Genomic DNA, 26542 nt, shown 5'->3' with positions numbered 1-26542 from the left:
TATAGAAGTTATTTCACAGTGTATTTGTAAACTTTTAACTTTCTCGGTTTTGTTGTTATCTTGGGGCTTGAACCCTGGCTCTTTCCCTGAGATCTTTTGCTCAAGGCTAGTATTCTACCACTTTGAGCTATAGCTCTACTTCTGGTTTTTCTGGTGATTAATTGGAGGAAAGTCTCATGGACTTTCCTACCCAGGCTGGCTTCGAACTGTGACCCTCAGATCTCAGCCTTCTGAGTAGCTAGGATTATAAGCATGGGCTATTGGTGCCAGGCATCTTCCTCAGTTTTGTTTTGTTTTTTTTCTGTCAGTCGTGGGGCTTGAACTCTGGGCTTGGGCGCTGTCCCTGCACTCTTCAGCTCAAGGCAAGCTCTCTACCGCTTGAGCCACACCACAGCACCACTTCTGGTTTTCTAGTGGTTTATTGGAGATAAGAGTCTCATGGACTTTTCCTGCCTGGGCTGGCTTTGAACTGTAATCCGCAGATCTCAGCCTCCTGAGTAGCTAGGATTACAGGCGTGAGCCACTGGTACCCAGCTTCTTCCTCAGTTTTTAGGCTGGTATTTCAAGCAAATCTTTAAATAATGGTAGTCTTACTCAGTAGAAACTGACTTTATTTATTGAACATTCCTGACAGTACTTTAATTTCTTCTATTTATTTATGATGATTGATTTTTTTCTCCCTCTAGATTGCAACTCAGATTGCAGTACTGATTGCAAAAGTTGCTCGGTTAGATTGTCCTAGACAATGGCCTGAATTGATTCCCACTCTTATAGAGTCTGTTAAAATCCAAGATGATCTTCGACAGCACAGAGCATTACTTACCTTCTATCATGTTACCAAGACACTGGCATCTAAACGACTGGCTGCTGATAGAAAACTGTTTTATGATGTAAGTTGTTCAACATAGTTATTTATTTTTTAATGAAAAAGAAGGTTTATTTAGTCCATAGTTTTGGATTTTTAGCCCAAGGTTGAATAACCCCATTAGTTTGGGTTGGAGGCAAGGAGATATATCATGTCTGCAGCACATGTCAGAGGAAGTACTCATAGCTAAAGTCAAGAAGCAGAAAGAGAGCCCTAGGTCCATCATCTCCTTCGGTGGCTAAGGACTTTCCACTAGGCCTTACCTTGAGTGTGTGTGTGTGTGTGTGTGTGTGTGTGTGTGTGTGTGTGTGTGTGTGTGTGTGTGTGTGTGTGTATGTGTGTGTATGTGTGTATTGTAGAGTTGGGCACTGCCTCTGAGCCACAGAGTTAAATTTGATTCTGGAGACATTGCTATTTGTATGAAAGTAAATACAGCTTTACTTCTCGGTTCATGCTTCATTGAATAAATTCTAATTGTGAACTGTGAAGTGATGCAAATACAGTTGATTGATAGCAAACAGTTTGAAAGCAGAGACACTCTTTGAGATTATTGAAGTACTTCAGATAACATAATCTTTTAAATGAATCTATGGTGAGCAATAGGAAGTAGAGTTAATGTAAGTGATCCATACAGAAATACCACTAGGGAAGGGTGGGTATTCCTTTATTAGTTGTTGAGCCACTATGTTTTGGATCCACTTTCTTTACTCCAATCCATGGCTTTGGTACTTTTGACTGTTTTTTACTTTATAAAAGAGTGATTAAAAAATTATTATTGGGCTAGGAAGGTGGCATAGTGGTAGAGCTCTTGCCTTGCATGCATGAGGCCCTGGGTTCGATTCCTCAGTACCACATAAGCAAAAAGAAAAAAGACAGAAGTGGTGCTGTGGCTCAAGTGGTAGAGCGCTAGCCTTGAGCTGAAGAGCTGAGGGACAGCGCCCAGGCCCAGAGTTCAGGCCCCACGACCGGACCCAAAAAGAAAATTATTATAGAGGTGATGTACAGAGGGGTTACATTTACATGAGTTAGGTGATGAGTACATTTCCTTTTATTTAGTGTCATCAGTTCCCTCATTCTCTCCTAGTCCCTCCCTCTGTCTCTACCTATGAGTCACTGATGTCTAGTGAACTCCACTACTGTTACTTTCTTGCTTTTTCTTGTGTTCTGTACCCTCCTTTCTACCCTCTCAAAGATATACATGTGAATACACCTTATATAAGGTCAAGAAGACAGAATCATCAGAAGAGGAAAAAAATTTTGAAGTCTTTACTTCCATATCTTAGGAAGAGGTGCTTAAGCACTGCACCTTTGTGATTCTCTCCTAAGACTATCCTCTTTAGGTCTCACCATTTGTGAGCATTGAGAATCCTGTGTAATAAGTGATTTTTATATTGCTTATCTTAACGTGTGGGCTGTATAATGTAATACTTGTAGATCACAGTTTTTGTTAGTGTTTTTGCTTATCTTTGGTAATTTTGGACTGCTGAAGATATATGCTTTGAGATCTTATTATGTGATTATATGGTAAGGCTCAAGAAACTATTTAAGTTGTTGATAATGCATGCTTTCCAGAAAAGATACAGTAGAAGAGTTTTTGTAGTTTATAGGTGTGAGCCACCTGTGCTTGTCCTGATTTGGTTCTTTTTGTAATCCCTTTTATTTATTTATTTTTTGTGGACTCTTTGTTAACATTTTGTTCTGTGGATTACTTTGTCCTGGGTATACTGCCTTTTCTTTTCTTTCTTTTTTTTTTTAATCGGTCATGGGCTTGAACTCTGAGCTTGGGCGTTATCCCTCAGCACTTCAGCTCAAGGTGAATGCTCTACCGCTTGAGGCACAGCGCCACTTCTGGTTTTCTAGTGGTTTATTGAAGACAAGAGTCTCATGGACTTTCGTTGCCCGGGCTGGCTTTGAACTGTGATCCTCAGATCTCAGCCTCCTGAGTCGCTAGGATTACAGTTGTGAGCCACCGGCGCCAGGTCCTATACTGCCTTTTCTTTGAGAATGGTTTAAGGAAAGGTGGAGGGAGATGAACATTGTATAATCTTGGACTTTCAGATCTTCTATGTTTACATTAGTTTTTGACAGGTGTAGTATACATACATATAGTCCCAGCTACTCAGGAAGCCTAGTTAGCTATATCACTTCAGATCAGCCTGGGCAAAATAGCAAGAACTGAAGCTGGTGTGAACTACCTATGCCTGACTAAACCATACATTTTTTTTACTGGTGGTTTGTTTGAAAATGAATATTGCAGATTGTATTTTAGCTATATCTCAAAAAGCTTTTAAGGTAGCATTGGGTGTGTGTGTGTGTGTGTGTGTGTGTGTGTGTGTGTGTGTGTCTTTTTCTTTCTTCATACCATTGGTGTGTGTGTGTGTGTGTGTGTGTATCTTTTTCTTTCTTCATACCATTGGCTTGAAGAAAACTAGTTCTTGTATCTTCTGGAGTGTCCTACCTTTTATACTTTTGATTGTGTATATGGCTGATTAGATAAAGACTAAAGCATGTTTTGGTGCATATAACTTATTGTATTGGTACTAGTGACATTACATGGCTGATTAAAACTTTTTTGTATTAACTTTTTCATAAGGGAAAGTAGTGAGAGCAGTGGTCCTTAAGTTAAAAATATTTAAGAATATCCAAGATGTTGAAATAAATCAATCTTAATTAAATGGTTTGCTTTTTATACAGAGTCTGAATTCTTTTTCAGTTAAAGTCACCCAGCAGCCAGTGGGTGGCACTGTTTCTCCTGGTTTAGAAATAGAAAATGAAGTATTATAGGTTTACATAGTGTTTTGTTAGTTTGTTTGCATATTATCTTACTGATTTTCTCATTTTTTTTTTTTTGGTCGGTTGTGGGGCTTGAACTCTGTGCTTGGGTGCTGTCCCTCAGCTCTTCAGCTCAAGGCAAGTGCTACGTGCTGTACCACTTGAGCCACAGCACCAATTCCAGTTTTTTCCATTAAATTGGAGATAAGAGTCTCATGGACTTGCCTGCCTGGGGTTGGCTTTGAACCATGATCCTCAGATCTCAGCCTCCTGAGTAACTAGGATTACTGGTGTGAGCCACTGGCGCCTAGCTGTCTGATGTTTTTGTATAGTGCTTAGCTCCAAAACTGAAATAGGAAATATGGAATATACCTGTAGGTCATAATACTATTTCTTTATTTCTGTATTGAGTTCAATAATTTATTGAGAAATATGTTACATAACATCATGTTTATACATTTTTCTTAACCGTTCTCCTTATCCAAGGTACTACTTTCATTCTAAGAATTACTTTTCAAGGCCAGTAAGAGAAAGAATACATCAAGATCTAATATTACCATTAATATTTTTAACCCTTTTATTATTTATTTATATTGAGATGCTGTCTCTGTATGTGGCCAAAGCCTTGAACTGTGATCTTCCTGCCTCAGCTTGGGATACAGACCAGTGCCATTACACGTAGCAACAGTTGTGTGTGTGTGTGTGTGTGTGTGTGTGTGTGTGTGTGTGTACATGCGTGCGCGCGCACACGCGCTTCTTTATTTCTGTTTTTTTTAAAGTAGGGATCAACTAGCCAGTGGGCTTCTATCTACTTGGGAGATTGAGAACTGAAGAGTTAGAGTTGGACTTCAGTTCATAGATCTCTTCTCGATTTTTTAGCTGCGTATGGTGGCACATGCCTGTAAGGGTAGGATTGAGAGGGTTCAGGTTTCAGGCTGGCTTGTGCATAATGGAGGGCAGTTGGTCCTGATGGCACATGCCTATAAACCTCGCAACAATGGAAAGCATAAAGGAGGGGGATTGCAACTCAGATATGTGCCCTGGTGAAAAGAACATCCTATCCTAAAATTGTGCTGAAGGAGTGGCTCTACAATATCACGCAAGTGTAGCAAGGTGGAAGCTCTGGCTTCGGATCGTAGTACTGCCAAAAGAAGAAAAAAGAATGAAAATTTCCAACACTGAAGAAAATTACTTCAGGTGGAATGAATCTTAACAATTACCAAACTTCCTCACATTTGTATGTAGAGTCAAATGACAAAGATTTCATGAAACAAAAGTGCTTTATTACTAAATATTTTGATTCTATTGTGATAAAAATTATTATATGGTAGAACAGTTGAGAGAACAAAGAAGCCACCACTTAAAAGGCCAAATTTGGAGTATTTGTTGGCACGCTAGTGGTAGGGCTTTGTGGCTGGAGCCCCTGCTACCTGCTAGCACTCAGTAAAGATTCCAAATTTGGCCTTTTACGTAGTAGCTTCTCTGGCCTCATGACTGGATCTATCGTACAAAAGAATGTTCCTTTTATGGTAATCTTGTGACATTAGGAACCTTTCTACAATATTCAGAGATGCTCTTCAATATTTTTGTTTGGGGATGATTTTATAGTTACTATAAATATAATTTTTACCTTATAATTTATACTCTTTGCATGCAGGTAGTGGGTTCTGTAAAATAATGCTTTACTGGTACCAGAAGTAGATCCTGAAAAATGACAATTGTTAAAATAATTCTGTCCTTTTACTTCATTATAAAATATTTTTAAAAGTAAATCTGGCATGATTTAAAAATACTATGGTTGTGATAATGGAGTATAGTTTTTTTCTTTTTGTCATGATAGGAAAATCTTGCAAAGAATAGAATAAAAGGGCATAGGCTCAACTTCTTTAAGAAGTTGTTAAAGAATGTATTCCTATATTTCCTATTTTTTTGTAGTTATAAAAGGAAATTTTTATCACAATTCAGTTGTGTAGTTTTTTTTTGTTTTTTTGTTTTTTTTTTGGTCGGTTATGGGTCTTGAACTCTGGGTCTGGGTGCTGTCCCTCAGCTCTTCAGTTCAAGGCGAGCACCACTTGAGCCACAGTGCCACTTCTAGGTTTTCTGGTAGTTAATTGGAGATAAGAGTCTCATGGATTTTCCTGCCTGGGCTGGCTTTGAACTGCAGTCTGCAGATATCAGCCTCCTGAGTAGCTAGGATTATAGGCGTGAGCCACTGGTGCCCAGCTGTATAGTATCTTTATCCTAAGAGTTCATATTTTTGTACAAATAATGTAAATCTCTTATTCAAGTACTATATTTACTTGCTAGTTACTATTGAGGAGGTGTGTTTTCATTTGGACAAGCTACTCTACCATTTTATGTCTCAATTTTTTTTCCCTCACTTGGAGACAGGGGAAAGACCCTGTGTAGCTCGGGCTGGGCATTCATCAGTGTAAAATATGCTTATTGCTTACTTATTACTGAGCATTGTGGCTAAAATGTTTGAAACAGTGCTGTATATTTACTTATTTCAGAAATCACTAGAAATATGTTCTTATTTGTAAAGCCAAAATGTATTGTTTTATAGATTTAATTTATTTTTTTGGGGGGGGTCTGGTGGTGGGGTCTGAACTCTGGGCCTGGGTGCTGTCCCTTAGCTCTTCAGCTCAAGGCTAGCGCTCTACCACTTGAGCCACAGTGCCACTTCCAGCTTTTTTCTTTTTGCTATGTGGTGCTGAGGAATCGAACCCAGGGCCTCATGCATGCAAGTCAAGCGCTCTACCACTGAGCTACCTTCCCAGCCCCTATAGATCTAATTTGTTACTGAAACATATATGTTGTGAATAAATTTGTACTATTTCTTTGCAGTTAGCTTCTGGAATTTACACTTTTGCCTGTTCTCTGTGGAATCACCATACAGACACATTTCTGCAACAAATTTCTTCTGGCAATGAAGCTGCAGTTCAAAGTTCATTAGAACGAACATTATTATCATTAAAAGGTACTAGTATACTCTATATATTAATAAGTTTAATCCATTTATTGCATATTTCAGAAGTCACCAGATACTTCCTTTGACTGGATTTCTGTTTTGATTGCACTAGGATTCATTTTTTCCTGAAAGACAAAAGCTTTTCTTTTGTGAGGATAGCTCTTTTTCTACTTTGATTTAAAATAGAAAAGTACCAACACTCAGTTGAAGTGGATAAGTTCTATTACCCACTTCATTTTCCTCATGCCTCTGAATATGTTCTTTTTGTGTGTGTCTTTACTTTTTATTTCCATCTTTACTCATTCTAGGTATTTACACTTACTCATTGTCCTGTTAACTGTCTTAAAATTCTGAAGGTTTGACTGAGCTCTAGGCTTCCAGTTCACCTTTCCCCAAGGAATACTTTGGCTCTGTGAAATGACATCTTGGCCTTTGCCTTTCTATATCCTGCTAACTAGTATTCCATACCATAATATTTCCATTTCACCTTCCAACAGTTTTTTTTTGTGTATGTACTGAGGCATCAATTCAGGCCTGGACACTGTTCCTCAGTTCAAATCTGGCACTCTACTACTTGAGTCACAGCTCTACTTCTGACTTATTGATGTTTAATTGAAAATAAAGAGTCTCACAGACTTCTCTGCCCAAGCTGGCTTTGAACCTTCATCCTCGGATCTTAGCTTTCTGAGTAGCTAGGATTGAGACACCAGCGTCCGGCTTCTGAATTACTATCTTAATGATTATTTTCTGACGTTCCTTTGATTTCTAAAACATACACATTTGTTTCTTTCTCTTAGTCCCTGTTATAGAATCAGTTCTGGTTGCTAAGACCCTTTTAGTTTTTTTTATTAGTATTATTAGTCTCATACAACTTTTCTTTATAGTATGGCCCATTTTTTATTTATGGACATAGTTTTATTGTAAATAAAAAGCTATGTTATCAAACTTACTGTTTGTTAAACCTTGAAATCCTACCACATACTGTTGGCACTAGCTTAATATGTCTCTTGTATTAACCATAGTAAAATCCCCTATCCTGTGAGTATTCAGTGTACAGAAATTTTGTTGTTATCAGAATCTCTCCAGGCTTCCCCCTCATCCTGGTGCTGAAGGTAAGTGCAGGGCCTTGAACATGGTTAGCAAGCACATTACTACTTCACTTATACTCCCAACCCTTTTGCTTTTTAATTCACGTTTAAGTTGAAGGTCTGACTGTTTTTGTCCAGGCTGGTCTTGAACTTACAAGACACCTGCCTGTGCCTTCTGAGTCACTGTGATCACAAGTGTGTGCTGCTACACCTGTTTGTCACCATCTTTAAGGAAAAGATTTAATTTCTTGCAGAGAAATTCTATTTAAAAAAGAATTCTATTTAAAAAAGAATTAGAAGTTGATACAAGGCTATATACAAAATTGTGCATAATGCTATATTTAGTGGTTAAGGAATTTTCAGTACTTTAGATTTAAGTCTGTTTTATGTTGTTTAAATGTCTTTCTGTCTCAAAGTGTTAAATACCTACTAACTTTTCTTTAAGGCACTTTGCCCTAGAATATGTTACTTTTGCAAATATATGTAGGACCAGAGTTTTGGTTACATGTTATCTGACTATATTTATATCCATGTGTATTTATTCTGAGGAGACATGAGACATATAATAAAAAGACCATATGAATATGTGGAAAAGGACAACTTTGAAAGCTACCTCATAGTGTTATGATAACTGATGATAGGGTCAGAAAAAAATTTGTCCGAGATGATAGTTGAACCATTATCTTAAAAGAGAAGTGCAAGTTAAATAACAATAAAAGATAAAGAGGATGTATTCCCCAGGTAATATAAACCAAGATCCTGCTGTAATAAACTGTAGATCCAGATTAAGGGACTCAACTTTGACCTGTACTTTTTCCTATAATGATATAGTTATTTCTGAGTTGTAGATGATAGATGGTTTCTTACTGAAGGACAATTTTATGAACATTTGTACGCTAACCTTGTTTTAATACCCTGATTTTAGACTTCACCATATGAACATTAATAGTAATTTTTAGGATAATTTTTCAGTAATACAAATAGCAATAGTTATTTAAATTTTTGTCCCATCTTGTCAATATGCTTATTATTATGAAATTGTTTTAAGTTTACAGTTATTATGCTATTCAGTCCTTTAAGAAATATTTATTAACCATATGAAGAAAGTGAGATCTAGCAAATTTGTCCAAATAATTCAGATAAAGATAGTATAGAAAAGATTTAAACTTATTTCTGACTTCAAATGTTGCTCTATATGTCTCTTTATGCACACTAGTTTTTCATAAAACATAATGTTTATGATTGAGCACTATAGTCTTCCATATTTGGAAATTGTTTAAATTTTATATCCCTTTTAGAGCATACTAAATTTCCATGTGAGCTAAAACTAAATAAAGGTGTTTAGTTATTTCTAAAATTAATAGAAGTGACAATTTTAATTTTAACTATTTTAGAGAAGTATTAGCAATTGTATAAGCTGAACTAAATTTGCTGTGGTATATGAGGCAACATAATTTTTGTAAGTCAGAAGAACTGAGTTTGTTCTGTCTTTCCCATTCATCCAAATGGCCAAGGTTACCTTTCTTTATGAAATGAGAGGAGTAAGCTTGCTTGAGTTTGTGATTCTGAGATTTTATTATAACTGATTATAGTAGGACAAAATATGAAGAAATAAGCTTGCCTTTACTTTTCAGTACTGCGTAAGTTAACTGTTAATGGATTTGTGGAACCTCACAAGAATATGGAAGTGATGGTAAGTAATACAAGTAATTTATTCTTTGTACTTTGGGGCAGTGTTTGACATTTTCATGACTTGGAGTCTGTGCTCTTGCTTGGCTTTTTCAATCACAGCTGGAGCTCTACCACTTGAGCCATACCTCCAGTCCAGTGTTTTGCTGATTAATTGACGATAGAGTCTCACCAGACTTTCCCTATCTGAGTTGACTTTGAATTGTAATCCTCAGATCTCAGCCTCCTGAGTAGCTGGGATTATAGGCATGAGCTACCAGTGATTGGTACAAACTTGAATTTTGTGGATAGTTTTCTCATTTTTGTTATATTGTTATAAGTTGTGATTTTTCATAATTGTATGGTATATCTATATTATAAACTGTCAGTGGAGTGGCTGGGAATATGGCCTAGTGGTAGAATACTTGCCTATCATGCATGAAGTCCTGAGTTTGATTCCTCAGTACCACATAAAAAAAAAAAAGCAAGAAGTAGCAGTGTGGCTCAAGTAGTAGATTGCTAGCCTTTAGCAAATTAAGCTCAGGGACAGTACTCAGGCCTTGAGTTCAAGCCTCAGGATTGGCAGGAAAAAGAAAATAATGTCAGTGAACTAATTTTTTTGTTTGAGGGGGGGTCCGGTCGTGGGCCTGAACTCTGGACCTGTTTGCTGTCCCTCAGCTTTTCAGCTCAAGGCTAGCGCTCTACCACTTGAGCCACAGTGCCACTTCCGGCTTTTTTCTTTTTGCTTATGTGGTGCTGAGGAATCAAACCCAGGGCCTCATGCATGCAAGGCAAGCACTCTACCACTGAGCCACCTTCCCAGCCCCTAATTTTTTAAAAAGAGAAATTAGTACAGGATTTTTATTTGTTACTTTCATAAAATGTTGATAGACTTACATGTTTGCAATTTTTAGTTGTTGATAAGAGATTCTTGAATAAACATTTGCGTACCTGAGTCAGTTACCATTCAAGCTATATCCTTAAGATATTTTTCTGAAATGACAGCATTATAATGTTGATACATATGATCAAATTGCTGGTATATATTTTAAAATGATATATCAACCTTAAATTTAAACATCTATCTATCTATCTATCTCTCTATCTATCTATCTATCTATCTATATCTGTTGCTTCTTTTATTTTTTTTTTAAGAAACTAATTGATAACTCCAGTTCTCCCAGTAGAATGTAAGTTTGTGAAGGCAGATCTTTGTTTTATTCACTGTTCACTCAAGAGCAGAACAATCTTTTCTATATAATAAATACTTAGTGGTCCTTGTTGAATGAATGCATATATGAGATAGAGCAACATGTGAGTAATTGTATGTAATGTGACTGAATGTCATAAAATAACAAATACTGATAGTATATCTTAAAACAGTGTGTATCAAATAAGTTGCTGTGAATGATATTCTATTAAGGTGGAATAGTGGTTTTCAGTGAATACTATCAGTATTATGTGAGCTTTTGATTTTTTTCTTCAGTCTGTCTTCTGTCTCAAATTATGTATCAGCCTTCATTGTTATACTTACTGTGCACTTAAGGTACATTGACCTGTTGGAGAGAGGATAATCTCATCAGACTTAGGAGTTTTCAAGTAACACAAAGATCTGTAAAATACTGGGGCTGAAAAGATGATAAGTAAATACAATAGTGGTTAGATTCTTTGCTCTGCAAACAGGCTCATTTGAATTAAATTGTAAGTTGGCTGTTCTCTGATAGTATAAATCTTGGGTTACATACTCATTGTCCTTTTTGGTAATGCGGAGATGAAATAGTAGTACCTTCCTCATTTGACATTGTGGAGGCTAAGTGAGATAATGACTTTTATAATGAACTTGGCAACCAAAGTGCTTGGAATTACAATTTAATGGTTTTTTTTTTTTATTTGACTTTTTGTCTATTCTTGTGTAACATTACTTAAATTACTTAGTTTATTAGGACTATATAGATTAATCAACTGTCTATAATTCTGTACTTTCCTGATTCTCTCCATTAACTTACTAAAATTTTCTACGTTTTTGAGAGTGATAGATTATACCCTAATTAAAACAATTTTTTTTTATGGGGGGGGTCCGGTCCTGGGGCCTAAACTCTGGGCCTGGGCACTGTCCCTCAGCTCTTCAGCTCAAGGCTAGCACTCTACCACTTGAGCCATAGCACCACTTCCGGCTTTTTTCTTTTTGCTTATGTGGTGCTGAGGAATCGAACCCAGGGCCTCAGGCATGCAAGGCAAGTGCTCTACCACTGAGCCACCTTCCCAGCCCCTAAAACAATTTTTTAAAGAGAAAGAGAATAAAAATCCTTGTTATCAGAACCACTGGACCCTTCTATAAATTTAAGATAGATGTAGGACTTTTGTTATCTTATTTCTTCTATGTTATTTTATTTTAGAAATTATGATGTTGTTGCTCTTCATTTATCAGTTATTCACAAGTATTCTTTAAGACAAATGCAAAATTTTTAAAAGATCTATGTTAACAAAATGCTGTTAATGATGGTGTATGCCTGTAATCTCAGTTACCTGGGAGATGTAAGTAGGAGGATCTTTATGAAGACCAACCTGGGCCAAAAAATTGGGCTCTATTTGAAAATAAATAGACGTAAAAGGGGTATGTGTGTATGTGTGTGGTTTAGTGATAGAACACTGACTGGCCTTACATGCATAAGATCCTGAGTTTAAATGTTGGTGCTGTAGTGAATGAATGAATGAATGAATGAAAACGTAGAATAGAGCAATGAACAAACCACAGTTGTTGCTCAACATGCTTACATTCTAGTGCCAGCCAGATAAACTAGTCAGACAATATATTAAAGGATAAGACCTGTGAAAAAAAGTTTAGCAGAATAAGAATGGATTGTTCAATGACAGAATGATTTAGTGAATAATTTTGTATTAGTAAAGGGTTATTTATATAATTAAAATGAGATGAGGAGGAGATAAATGCTACAGTTATTGTGGAAGACATGCTTATAATGAATTGCTGCTGGTATGGTGATACATAACTGTGATCTTAGATTGAGGGGCAGAAGTATCACAAGTCTCATGAAATTTCATGAGACCGTATCTCAAAATAAAATGGTCTCAGACTGCTGGTCTAGCATGTATGAAGTCTTGGGTTTAGCCATTTCTCCCAATTTTAAAAAGAGAAGGACCTTCTCCCCCCCCCCCCCCCCCCCCCCAATTTTTTGTTGTTGTTGTTGGTCATGGGCTTGCACTCTGGGCCTGGGCGCTGTCCCTCAGCTCTTCAGCTCAAAGTTAGCATTCTACCACTTAAACCACATTCCCACTTCTGGTTTTCTGGTGGTTTATTGGAGATAAAGTCTCATGGACTTTCCTGCCCTGGCTGGCTTTGAAGCGTGATCCTCAGATCTCAGCCTCCTGAGTAACTACGATTTCAGGTGTGAGCCACCAGCGCCTGGCTCAGACAGAACATTTCTGTGTGTAGTTTAGGCCTGGTTTTGATGAACTCCTTTTGCCTCAGTTTCTGAGTGCTGATTATAAGCCTGTGCTAGATCATGATTTGCTAGATGTATTGTACTATTGTTGGACAGTGTATAAGGTACATGTTTGTAACACAAAATTAAGGTACTGTAAAATGTGTTCTTTTCCAGAGTTTTTTACATGGAATATTTGAACGTCTAAAACAGTTTCTAGAATGCAGTAAGTACTTCCATTACAATTTAGGTCTTATTATAGAACTGTCATTCATTGTTAAATAATGTCTAATTAATGACAATAAAGTTATGAGTTTTTTTGTTTCTTGGCTTGTTAAGGGCTTAAACTCAGGACCTAGGCACTGTCCCTGAGGCTTTTTGCTCAAGGCTAGTTCACAACACCACTTTGAACCATAGTACTACTTTTGGTTTTCTGGCGGCTAATTGGAGATACAGAGTCTTAGAGACTTTCCTACCCTGGCTGGCTTTGAACCATGATCCTCAGATCTGAGCTGCCTGAGTAGCTAGGAGTACAGATGTGAGCCACCAGCGCCCAGCCATAAATGAATTTTTAATAACTCAAACTCTCCACATATAGATCTGTCCAAATCATTGGAAAGTCTGAGCCCTTGGCAGCTGGAAAGATTATGTATATGCTTAAAATTAGTATCTACATCTTTTTAAAATTGGTTTATATTAGTAATATTGTAAAGTAAAAGTAAAATTTGGAAGTAGTGCTATGACTCAAAGTGGTAGAATGCTAGTCTTGAGTGAAAAGCTCAGGGACAGTGCCCTAAGTTTAAGCACCATGACTGACCAAAAAAATAAAAAAGTAAAATTGTTACTTTTCCACTCATGTTCATACTGTGTTCTAATCAATCTTAACTGCTCTATTATACTCCTTGCCTTCTCTTCCCCAGATAACATTCCTAACACATTTCCTTGTTTTATTTTTCATAGTTGCAAATAATCTGTTTTAACAGTATTCAGCTGGATGTCAGTGGCTCACTGATACAGAGAATTTGTGAAGAAGTTCTATTTAGCAGGGTGCCAGTGCCTCACACCTGTAATCCTTCATCTTGATGAGGTTGAAATCTGAGGATTGTGGTTTGAAGCCAGGCTGGGCAGATATATCTGTGAACCTTTTTTTCTTTTTGGTCCAGTTGTGGGGCCTGAACTCTGGGCCTGGGCACTGTCCCTCAGCTCTTCAGCTCAAGGCTAGCACTCTAACACTTGAGCCACAGCGCCACTTCCGGCTTTTTTCTTTTTGCTTATGTGGTGCTGAGGAATCGAACCCAGGGCCTCATGCATGCAAGGCAAGCCCTCTACCACTGAGCCACCTTCCCAGCCCCATATCTGTGAAACTTTATCCCCAGTTCACCATCAAATATTAAAAAGTGGAGTTGTAGTTCAGGTAATAGAGTACAAATCTTGAGTGAAAAGGCCAGGAAGTACTGGTACAAAACAAAAGAAGACAGTATTCAACCTCTTATTATCTCCTCTAGCCCAACCCTTTCCTGCTAGTCCCCATGCACCTGTAGTCTTATTTCTCCTCCACATCTTATTGATCCTCAATTTTTGTTCAGCTTATCTATTGCTCTCCTGTATACTTCCAGTGTGTTACACAGTTATTCACCCTCTTTATTTTTCCATTCTTCTTCTCTTCCCCTGAGTAGTCTCTTAGCTTGATTCTGTTTAATCATAAATGTGTGTGTGTGTGTGTGTGTGTGTGTGTGTGTGTGTGTGTGTGTGTGTGTGTGTGTGTGTGTGTATATATATATATATGCCCGTGAGTATGGGTGTCTTTTATATCTAACTTAGAACTGCAGTCCTAAAACCAAACCAAAACAAAAAAACCCTGCAGTCCTTCGATCTTAGCCTTCTTAGTAGCTAGGATTACAGGCGTGAGCCATCAGTGCTTGGTAATATTTCATTTTTGAGCTTGTTTTTTCTCACCTAGTAGGATGTTCTCTCACTTGCCCCCATTTTCCCGCAAAGGACATGATTTCATTTTTCTTTATGGTGTTGTAGTATTCCATAGTGGGTATTAGTATATAAATGCATATAATGTTGGGTGCCAGTGGCTCACGCCTGTAATCCTAACTACTCAGGAGGCTGAGATCTAAAGATCTCGGTTCAAAGCCAGCCTAGGCAGGAAAGTCCATGAGACTCTTATCTCCAAAAAAGCACTGGAAAACTGGAAGTGGCGCTGTGGCTCAAGCGGTAGAGTGCTTGCCTTGAGCTGAAGAGCGCAGGGACAGTGCCCAAGCCCAGAGTTCAAGCCCCACGACCGACAACAAAAAAAAAAGAATTTAAATAAATACACAAATGCATATAATATATGTGGTGGACATGAGGGTAAGCCTTAATTGGCTTCAAATCTCAGTCCTTAGATCTCAGCCTCCTGAATAGATATGATTACAAGTATGAGCCACTGGCACCTTGCTATACATTGATTTTGTCAGACCGTTTACTAGCTTGCCTTTAGGTCCTTTTGTGATCCTTTGTTCCAAATAGTGTGTGTGTGTGTGTGTGTGTGTGTGTGTGTGTGTGTGTGTGTGTGTGTGTAAGTCTTTATATTTTACTGGTGATCTCTTATTTTCTCTCTTCTCTGATTATAAGAACTTTGCTTAGGGAGCATATACATACAAGTGTGGGTGATTGGTCATGCGGGTGTTTACATTTGGGGACTTCTTAATTTGACCTGCTGATTGTTTTATATCAGTTATTTTCAGTTAGGTGAAAACATTGAGGTTGTTGTCAGGTACCCTCATATGTATTATGCATTCAGAAATTTGTAAGACAACTCAATCAAGCCTTGTAGTTAATTTGAGAAAGAAAACAAAGATAATTTTCTCTAGCCATCATTGTGGGATAGTAAAAGGAAGAATTGAAGTCAAAGTTGAGTGAAATAAATGACAAAACAGATAATGGAGAATAGGATGAGAGAACAAACAAGTTGATAGACTAATGGTCATTAATCAATATACAAAGGAATTATTCAAAGAAATTTGTCATTAGAAAGGAAAAATGATATTAAGAATGTTATTCTGGTGCTTAGAATTGCTTAGAAAATACTTCAGCTTTGAGTAGGTTTTATTCCTAAAATTATTACTTTAAAGTAGCTTATTTCTTAAGGTTAACTTTTTGTATAGTTATATATATTGCATGTAATACGTACTAATACATAGTTATAATAATTAGTGATGATTACTTGTCTTATTAAGGGCAAATCTTATATTGTTTTTTAAATAATGAACTTAAAATATAAAATATAGAAGAATATAACTTCACAGTCATTTTTGTAAATTTGTAAATGTTTTGTTTGTGAATTTATAGAATATTAAAAATTTGTACTAATATTTGCAATATATTTTTAACAGGTAGAAGTATAGGTACAGACAACGTATGTAGAGATAGATTGGAAAAAACCATCATTCTGTTTACTAAAGTGGTAAGTTGTTTTTATATCTTGTATGTATTTTCTCAAATATAGTACATATGCTGAAATTTAGAAAGGAAAATATTTTTGTAAGTATACATTTTACTTTAATGTATGCAAACTTAACTATCTGATGATCAAGGAAAGCTAAAAAAAACCCTACTTTTGTATCTTTAAACCTTTAGAAAGTATATATAATTTATTCATGTTCCATATATTGTACTGTCATCTTGGTGTGAAGAATGAATTTAATAAATGTTAAACAAGTTGGTTACTCTAAAGCTTCTTATTCTTAGACCATAGGAGAAAGCAGAAATAATGAAGATAGCAGTTCAGTCAGAAATAGACAAATCTAGCAGGCAGGATATCATCAAGAAGTCAATATATTGAGAATAGATACCAGATTTTCATCACCAGTGTGATATGTGTTTTAGTGAAATTGTATAGGGTCTACTATATTAGGCAATTTTCATAAAATATATTTTTATGAAATTTGGGTTTTGGAAAATTAGGAAAAGTATTCATTGAAGGGGAGAAACAGCTGAAGCAAACTTAATTTTCATGTTTGGGTGTGCAGTTTTATTCTTGCTGTGGATAGCTCATTAAGGGAAGGATGTTTATTTTGCCGGTGGTCTGAGATTTCAGTCCACCCTGCTGAGGAAGAATGGTGGAACAGAGCTGCTCCAATGATAGTGGCTAAGAAAGAGGAGAGTGGGGGGAGGAGAGAGAGAGAGTGAGAAAAAGAGATGGAAAAAGAGGAGAGAAAGAATGCTTGTGCAGCTGGCCTTCTACCTTTTTACTTCACAGATACACCCAGAGGTATACTAATCATAGGTATATCTCAAAGCAATCAACTTAATCGAGATTAGCCATCACAGTACCTTTAGTTTAGTTGTCTTTGTTTCTTAAGTTCCAAATAGTCTCCATAGCAAAAACTAAGTTAACTTTCCAAAATCCGTTCCAAAGTTAACTTAGAACCTAACACAAAGCAAAGTAAAACAAAATGATGAAGTTAGTCAATGATCTGAATATCTGCCAGCAACAGTCCCTGCTTAGTATGTCACATATGTAAGTAACAGTTAAAAATGATTTTTTAGATGGTCTGTTTTAGGAAAAAAAAAACAAACCCTGATTATTTACCTACTGAATTTTCTAGTTTTCAATTTTAACTCTGAAATTCTTTTAACTCTATAAAGCACTTGAAGTAGTAATTTAAGTTTTTTACCACTTGAGCTATATTCCCCCTAGTCCTTATACTTCTTTTTTAAAACAAGTTGGCAAGGTGATATACAAAGGGGTTACAGTTACTTGTGTGAGGGTATGTTACCTTCACAATAAAATTAATCAGCTTTGATCCTTGAAAAAAAGAAAAGACACAAGCTGCAGCAATAATTTAAGAATTTTATTTTGGTCAGACTTGGGGGTTGAACTCAATTCCTTGTGCTCTAAACAGGTACCTCACAACTTGAGCCATGCCGATAGTCCCTTTTGTCTTTTTTTACTTTTCTAACAGGGTCTCTTATCTATGTTTTGGGCTGGCTAAACTGTGATGCTCCTATTTACGATTCCTATGTAGCTGAAAATAGATATGTGCCACCACACTAATTTTTTTTTTAATTGGCTGAGGTAGCCTCACAAACTTTGTGTATATATTACCCTTGAATTGTGATCCTCCCACTTTCTACCTACTTGAGATAACACATTCTTGGTTACTTAAACTCTTTAAGCCTTAGTTTGTGGTAAATACATATAATTCAAGCACTCGAGAGATAAAGGCAAGAAGATTGTAAAGTCAAGACTAACTTGGGCTATATAAGGTTATTCTGTCTCAAAAACAAGGGGGAAAGCCCCATGTCTCATTCCTGTAATCCTAGCTACTCAGGAAGCTGAGATCTGAGGGTTACAGTTGAAGACAGCCCAGGCAGAAAAGCCCCTTGAGATTCTGAACTCCAATTAACCATTTGGAAACTACAAAGTGGTAGAGTGATAGCCTTCAGAAAAAAGAGCTCAAGGACAGTGTCCAGGCCCTGAGTTCTAGCCCTATGACTGACAAAGACAAAAACAAGAACCAGAAGGGGGGAATAACTACCCCTTGAAATTGGGATACTTTAAACATAGATCCAAATAAAATTGTAAACTTAGAATCTCCAGGACACAGTAGCTCAGCTTTAGCAATTATATCACATCTTCATGGACAATCCTCTTTTTTCTACATGCTACCTTCCTTTCCTATTGCTGATGATTTTAAAACAAGTCCTAGATATTATATTTTCTGTAAAATTTGTGTCTATATCTTTAAATATTTTTTAACCATAGTTTTAAAATTATCACATTGAAAAATGGACATGATTTCTTACTATCTATTAAGATTCAGATTTCTCTGTCACAAAATTTTTTATGGTGGTTTGAGACAGGATTGAGTAGTGTCAGATACCTTTTCACCTCCCTCCCCTTTGGGTTGGTTTATTGGGGTAACAGGTTATTTCTTGAAGCGTTTCTGCACTAGAGATTTGGCTGTTTATGTCCATTTTAGAAGGAGTAAGCCCTTTGGTTGCCTCCTCTCCTCGTTTTTCTTAAAAATTATCGTTTGAGATAGAAGCATACTTTTTTTTTCTGTGGGAGAAGCTAGGGATGATAATACTTTATAGGTTATGGTGTGTATTTATGTGGATTTCATACTATTACCTTATAAGGAGACAAACAATCTTTGGTTCTCTACTTGTGTGGTTAAAATTTAAGAGTAAACTATGCGAGTTTTTCAGAAATCTTTCTCCTCTTGATTTTCTGATGATCATTGCTTGAATTTTTTTTTTAGAGGTTACAAAAAAAAATGATGACATTTTGTTATTCCTCTGTGTGCGTGTATGTGTGTGCTGGTCCTGGGGACTAAACTCAGGGCGTGGGCCTCTTTTCATGGCTAACACTTTACCACTTGAACCACAGATCCACTTGCAGCCTTTTGTTGATTAATTGGAGATAAGAGTCTCTTGGACTTTCCTTCTCAGGCTGGCTTGTAATTGTGATCCTTAGATCTCAGCCTCCTGAGTATCTAGGCCTATGCTACTGGCCTCTAGCTTATATTTTTATACATTAGCTGGAATTCTATAAAGGAGAGATCTTCAGCAACTGTTTGATTCATTGAAATATAATTAATGCCAGAAAGACAGGATTAATTTTTAATTATCTCCTTGGTTATTTTTAAAACTATCTTTTTTCAATGAAGGACTAGAGGTGTGGCTCAAATGGTAAGACACCTGTGTAGCAAGTGCTAGACTGATTCAATCCTCAGTATGGTCTTAAACAGCCAACCTTTTATGGAGTTAATTCCTTTTATATTACATTTATTCATTGTTATAAAATTAAGTTGGCCTGTTTTGATCCCTTTACTGGAAATAGAAAATTCTTATGCGATATAATGTTGGAAAATTTACATTATATGATAGTCTCCAAAGAAAAAAGGTTGTATGCAGTCAAAGTTGCATGTACAGAAAATCCCCACCAACACTTAAAACTTGGTAAATATTAAATAGTAAAATTAAAACTTGAAAATGATTTCTTCCATTTTGAATTTTGACACAATACATTTTAATTTTTTTCTTTATAGCTTTTGGACTTCTTGGATCAGCATCCCTTTTCCTTTACTCCTCTAATTCAGAGATCACTGGAATTTTCTGTAACCTATGTTTTTACTGAAGTTGGTGAAGGTGTTACATTTGAACGATTTATCGTCCAATGCATGAATCTTATTAAGATGATTGTCAAAAATTATGCTTATAAACCATCCAAAAATTTTGAAGGTAATACTTGTAGTTTTCTACCCCTTGTTCTTTATTTCGTTAAATGAAATAATTATTATTTTGTTATAAAGTTTTCTTCTAATTCATTTATTTTAGTTTGCTGTTGATGTGTCTGACATGAGATAGAAATAAGGATTTTTTTTCAGTATATCAACACCAGCTTGGAACAACTTTATAGTGCACTTAATAAATACTTGGTTGACGCTTAGAGACTTTAAAAAGACTTCACTTTCAAGCTGGGCCCTGATGGCTCACAAGCTACTCAGGAGGCTGAGATGTGAGAGTGGTGGTTCGAAGCCAGCCTGGACAGGAAAGTCTGTGAGACTCTTATCTATAGTTAGCCACCAGATAACTAGAAGTAGAACTGTGGCTCAAGCACTACCCTTGAGCAAAAAAGTTCAGAGACAGTGACCATGTTTTAGTTCAAGCCCCATGACTGACCAAAAAACAAGATTATTCACTCTTAAAACTGGACAATTAGAACTTTTCTCTGACTTTTTAGAAGTTGTTTGTTGAATTATTTAGAACTCATTCTGTACATGAACATCAAGATGAATGAGAAATGTTTGGGAGAGGGCACCATGAGAGCAAGAGGTCACTTCAACACGTTGTTCTAGTGTAGCACAGCAGTCCACAAACTGTAGAGCTAAGACGGCCTTCATGTGTATATTCAGAAGGAAAGAGGGTCGTGAAATGTGTTTACGATAAAAATAGACAAATACATCTTTTCCCTCAAGGCTATATTTTTGTACTTAAGTATATAGTTCAATTTAGGATGTCTAGCTATACCATTAATTGAGAAATTTTGTTTTTCTAGATAGCAGCCCTGAAACTCTTGAAGCTCATAAGATTAAGATGGCCTTCTTCACATATCCCACTTTGACAGAGATATGTAGAAGATTAGTCTCTCAGTATTTTCTGTTAACTGAAGAAGAACTGACAATGTGGGAAGAAGATCCAGAAGGCTTTAGTAAGAATTAAGTTTTCAGTTTTAGCATGGCTCATCTTTCTCCATACATGTGTTTAAATGATGGCGAATACTTTATTGTAGCAGTTTTGATATGGGTATCTGGGGGGTCTTTAAAATTAGCCTTTTCTTTCTTACCCATTTGAACAAATTAAGAAGCGGGAAATGAATGATTTTTTTCAAATATGAAGCAAAATTTTATCTAGAAAGCAATCTTTTTAATTTTTAGAAGTGTAATTTAAAATAAAAATATAAAATACTGCCTCTGCTATTAAGTTGCTATTAATTTTATATTTTATGATTGATTTCATATTTTTTGTTTATAGAGAATTTTCTTTTTGTTTCTTTTTCTGGGTGGATAGGATGAAGTAGATAATTAAGCTTGAACCCAAGGCAAGTGAATGCTAAATATGTGCTTCACCACTGAGCTAGAGGTTTTTTTGTATGCTTAAAATGCTTGCTTCATTCCCCTTTATGATAAGAGTTTTTTTAATCTATTTGAATTTTAGTAGTAGATAGATGATTTGCATAAAATGTGTCTGGACCCATGCTTAGAAGAGTCAGGTGTCAAATCAAATGCCTTCGTGTTAATCACTGGCTGCATTGGATCAAAGGCTTCTTCACTAATGTGTAGAAAATAAAAGTACAAATGACAAAAAGCTCATTTGACATTCTGTTAAACATAGCAGAAACTGGAGTCTGCTTAGCCCTTTGGTTAGATGCTTTTGTGTAGGAACAACATGTTTCCTAATGCTTTAACAGTCCCTTAAAACTTTTTTAGAGGGCTTAATCTTTTTCATATGGAAATAGTTTATTTAGAAGATACAGTGTTGTACTGCACAATATCTCTTTTGTTCCATTTTATTTCCTAGCTAGAATCATATATTTCAATTGGTTTTCTTTATATAGCGCATATAATAACATGAAATATTGTTCAAGTCCCTGGATTTTTTAAAACTGTAAAATATTTTACATTAAATGTAAATACATAGAAGGCATTTATGAAGAGTAACTTAATTTGAAAAGCATGATTGATATATTGAAATAAATCTCAGGGTGGTAATGATACTGTATTAAGGGATATCAGATACTTGAACAACAGATATTTTGCACTTTCTTCCGTAAAGAAGTTTTATTCAAAGTTAGAATGCTTATGAATATAATATACCTGATAGGTGATTGTAAGAGTCTATGATGTGGCTTATAGTGAAGAAGTTTGGGCAAGACCAGTGTACTCAAGGATTTCCATTTAGTGTTTAAAACTAGTCATAGAAACATTATGTTGAGGGGCTGGGAAGGTGGCTTAGTTAGAGTGCTTGCCTAGCATGCATGAAGCCCTGGGTTCGTTTCCTCAGTGCCACATAAACAGAAAAAGCTGGAAGTGGTGCTGTGGTTCAAGTGGTAGAGTGCTAGCCTTGACCACAGAGAGGCTCAGGGACAGTGCCCAGGCCCTGAGTTCAGGGCCTGCAAAAAATAATAATAAATAAATAAAAAGAAAAAGAAAGGAAAGAAAAAGAAAAAAAGAAACATTATGTTGATAACATTCTAACTTTTGTTTGCCAAAAATTGGATTCTGGAAACACCATTATTGCATTTCTGGAGACTATCATTTGTCATTATTTTTTATTGCAGCAGTGGAAGAAACAGGAGGAGATTCTTGGAAATACAGTTTGAGGGTAAGTAATTGAAAGAAAAATCAATAGGGAAAGGCTTATTAACTCTTCTAAAACTCATAGTGGAGAATACTATATTAAAATCCCAAACATTAACTCAGACAGATTTATAATTTAGACTTATTTATAATTGCAGAAACTATATATCTGAGAGGGAATTACTGAATTAAATTATGCATTTTAATTTAATTTTTAATATTTTTTATTAACATGAGGTTTGTAAACTTCATGTGTTTGTAGTTTGGGAAGTAATTGTTTCACAAGTGGATAATATTTGTAGAAGTGTAAGCTGTCACTTTTTGGCTAGAAAGATCCTCCCACCTCGAAGTCTTTCCTTTATAACACACACACATTTACACATTTTCTTTTGTTGTTTATTGTTGTTGTTGATCATGGGTCTTGAATTTAGGGCCTGGATGCTGTCCCTGAGCTCTTTTGCTTTACCACTTTGAGCCACAGCTCCACTTTCAGTTTTTGAGTGGTTAATTGGAGATAAGAATGACATTGTTTTGTTGTTAAAGTGAATTAGTGGTTTTCTGAAAATATATCTTAAATGTTTTAGACTCATAAGCTTGTAGTTTTAAATCAGCGTACACTGGTGCTATTAAAAGTTGAAAAAATAATTACTTTAACTTTTTTTTTTTTGGTTGGTTGTGGGGCTTAAACTCTGGGCCTGGGTGCTGTCTCTTAGCTCTTCAGCTCAAGGCAAGCAAGTCTTACAGCCTTTCCTGCCCAGGCTGGCTTTGAAATGCGATCCTTAGATCTCATCCTCCTGAGTAGCTGGAATTACAGGCTTGAGGCCCTGGCGCCCGGCAATTTAACTTTTTAAAAAACTTTCTTTCTAGGTAGCTTCAGAAACACAAAAAACATGCTAATGTCTAAGCAGCCTTTCATGATAACTAGTTTGTCAGATATCAGTGCTAATCTCTCCATTCCAAGTTTGTCAAGCAGATGTGTAAGATGGTATAGTATCTTACCTGTATATATTTCAGTATGTGAATCCACAGAATTCCTTTTCAAACATAAAGCAAATAATGTGGACATTTAATTATTATACCTTCACATTATGAACTATTTTCTGATTTAGTACTTTTAAGAATCAAATCCAATCTTTTTTTTAACAATGGCTAACTACATTTCTTAATGTTTGTATTTGTTAAAAAATATAGTGATTTTTATGATGAGGTAAATTTATGAATTGTGTCATTGGTTGTTATATTACTGGTAACAGTAATGTACAATATAGTACTTAACTGTAAATGAACCACTGCTTTGCATCATACTAGCCTGCATGAGTTCTCTATTTTTAGGATGCAGAGAACACTATCTTTTAGGTGGTACATTGCTCTACCCCTTGAGCTATACCTACAGCTCTTTGCTTTTAGGTGGCTCCCCTTTCCCCCAGGTAGTTCCATAACCTTCTACCTGGGGCTAGTATTGGCCTTAAGATTTTCCTACCTACTTCTTCCTAGTATTTTAGGTCACTATCATCAAAATGCTCGACTTGTTCTTAGAGATAACTTCTCTTTTTTTTGGAGGGGAGAAGCTTACCTCAAACTGTGATCCTCTTATCTCTGCCTCCCTTATAGGCATGAGTCACTGCACCTGGTTTATGGAATGAATTTTGAGCTATAATTAAAATTTATTTTTGAATGCAAATGCCAGGTGATTAAAATAAGGGTTCTGTTTGTTGTGGATTAAATTATTATAAGTTGACTTTACTTTCCATTGTATTGATTACAAAAAAGTAATTTTATTTTCATTGCTGAGGATTGAATCCCAGGCTCCTTTTTTCTAGGCAAGCACTCTACTACTGAGATTTACTACAGAGGTTTAGGATTCCAAGAATGAGTGCTCTTTGCTTTATTTTAGTAGTCAATACAACATGTCATTTATTTTTGAAATTTGGTTCTTTTTTCCCCATCCAGCCTTGCACTGAAGTATTATTTATAGATATATTCCATGAATATAATCAGACTCTTACTCCTGTACTTCTAGAAATGGTAAAATCACTTCAAGGTAAGGTATATTTTGTGATAATCCTATATAGCCACTTAATTAATGGTCAGAATAGCCTGAGTACTGTGAGTAAGGTGCTGTTTCCTAGGTCATATATTGAATATGACTTTGAGAATGACTGAATGTCTTCTTTCCTGAAAGTTTGGTGTTTGAGATGAGTCTTGATTTGTAATTAAGAATGTGATCGTTTTTGCTGTTCTTAGCATGAAAGCAGCAAAAGCAAAATGGTACCTATATTGCCTAGGGAAATAATCTCTCCAGAGCATGTTGTGGGAAGTAGTGAGAAAAGGTTAATTGTGATATATTGTGTTCACAGTTGTACTTTTGGGAATAGAAAGACTAATTCAAAAGAATGATAAAGCAAATTTTAGATATTTTATAACTGAATTTTATGCATATGTAATTAACTTTTACTTTTAATTAGCATTAATTTATCCTTTCTTCTAGACTATTAAGTTCCAGGCCACATTGACCATACCTTTTTTTTGGAAGGGGGGGGTCCAGTTGTGGGGCCTGAACTCTGGGCCTGGGCACTATCCCTCAGCTCTTCAGCTCAAGGCTAGCGTTCTACCAGTTGAGCCATAGTCCCACTTCCGGCTTTTTTCTTTTTGCTTATGTGGTACTGAGGAATTGAACCCAGGGCCTCATGCATGCAAGCAAGCGCTCTACCACTGAGCCACCTTCCCAGCCCCGATCATACCTCTTTTATTTGTACTTTATTCCTAGTAGCTGGAATACTGTTTCTTAGCTGACTGACCTGACCAAATGATCGAATGCAATGTGGCTACAAATGTTCTTGAGGTTTACAGTCTTTATTTCAGAGAATACTACAATTGGTTGTAGACAGTTTTGGGGGTATATGTTTATAAGGAGACTTGGGAGGGAAAAGAGGTTCAAAGCCAAACCTAAGATTTTCAATGTAGGGAAGAAGCAAAATAACCTACAAAAAGGCTTAATAAGAAAGTGTTTCGGCCAGGAACCTGCATCTCATGGATATAATCGTAGCTCTTTAGGAGGCTGAGATCCGAGGAACACAGCTCAATTCTAGCCTGGGCAGGAAAAAGTCCATGAGACCTTTATCTCCAAAACCTACAAAAGCTGAAATGGAGCTGTGGTTCAGGTGGCAGAGCACTAGCCTTGAGGGGAAAAAAGAACAAATAAGCTCAGGGACAGTACACAGACCCTGAGTTCAAGCCCTAAGACCAGCACACAAACAATAAAAGTATCCCAAAGTATGAAAGGAAATATTGGAGATGATTATGTTGTCAGAAATTAGTATGAATTGCTTGTAAGAGATAAAAGGCAATGAAATCTGAGAGAATAGTTTGTTGCTGTTGTTGTTATTATTATTGGGGGGCAAGACTCATGGTATATATGATCAAGAATTGAGTAATTGACACCAGATGCCAGTGACCCACACTAGTAATTCTTGCTATTTGGGAGGCTGAGGTCAGAAGGACTGCGGTTCAAGGCAGCTTTGGCATATACACAAGAGTGCTTCTCAGTAATAAGTAAGTGCAGTCGCATGTGCCTGTCATCCCAGCTCTGTGGGAAGCTTAGATACTTAGGAATGAAGCTCTAGGAGATTTTCTCAACTGGAAGAAGGTGGTAGTATGTGCCTGGTTAGTGTAGATGTGATGGGAAGTCTAAAACAGGTGGTTTATGCTAGGAAGTGAGACTTGTTATAAGGCTAAAGGTATGGCTCAGTAGAGTGCCTGACTATCAGGCAAGAGGCCCTGAGTTCAAACCTCAGTACCCATAAATGTGCACACATTTGTGTGTGTACACACATTTGAGTAGTAGCAATGTAAGGAAACAAGAGCAAGTAGATTGTCAGTGT

The 26542-nt window shown here is 36.4% G+C and overlaps 1 protein-coding gene across 3 annotated transcripts in view; it reads left to right on the top strand.

Moving 5' to 3' along the window:
• Nucleotides 1-26542, top strand: part of Ipo11 (importin 11) — a 127366-nt gene that overhangs the window by 19805 nt on the left and 81019 nt on the right. For all 3 annotated transcript variants that reach the window (XM_042690748.1, XM_042690747.1, XM_042690749.1), the window contains 9 exons: nucleotides 687-890; nucleotides 6485-6617; nucleotides 9331-9389; nucleotides 12982-13030; nucleotides 16188-16258; nucleotides 19851-20043; nucleotides 20861-21013; nucleotides 22643-22686; nucleotides 24612-24702. In XM_042690748.1, the coding sequence (XP_042546682.1) occupies nucleotides 687-890; nucleotides 6485-6617; nucleotides 9331-9389; nucleotides 12982-13030; nucleotides 16188-16258; nucleotides 19851-20043; nucleotides 20861-21013; nucleotides 22643-22686; nucleotides 24612-24702 (997 nt within the window). The remainder of the gene's footprint in view (nucleotides 1-686; nucleotides 891-6484; nucleotides 6618-9330; nucleotides 9390-12981; nucleotides 13031-16187; nucleotides 16259-19850; nucleotides 20044-20860; nucleotides 21014-22642; nucleotides 22687-24611; nucleotides 24703-26542) is intronic.

This window comes from Dipodomys spectabilis, unplaced genomic scaffold, assembly GCF_019054845.1.
Source record: "Dipodomys spectabilis isolate Male_0828 unplaced genomic scaffold, ASM1905484v1 ptg000140l, whole genome shotgun sequence".
NCBI classification, from domain to species: domain Eukaryota; kingdom Metazoa; phylum Chordata; class Mammalia; order Rodentia; family Heteromyidae; genus Dipodomys; species Dipodomys spectabilis.
Note: the sequence above shows the minus strand (reverse complement) of the source record. Positions and strands in the feature narration are given on the sequence as shown.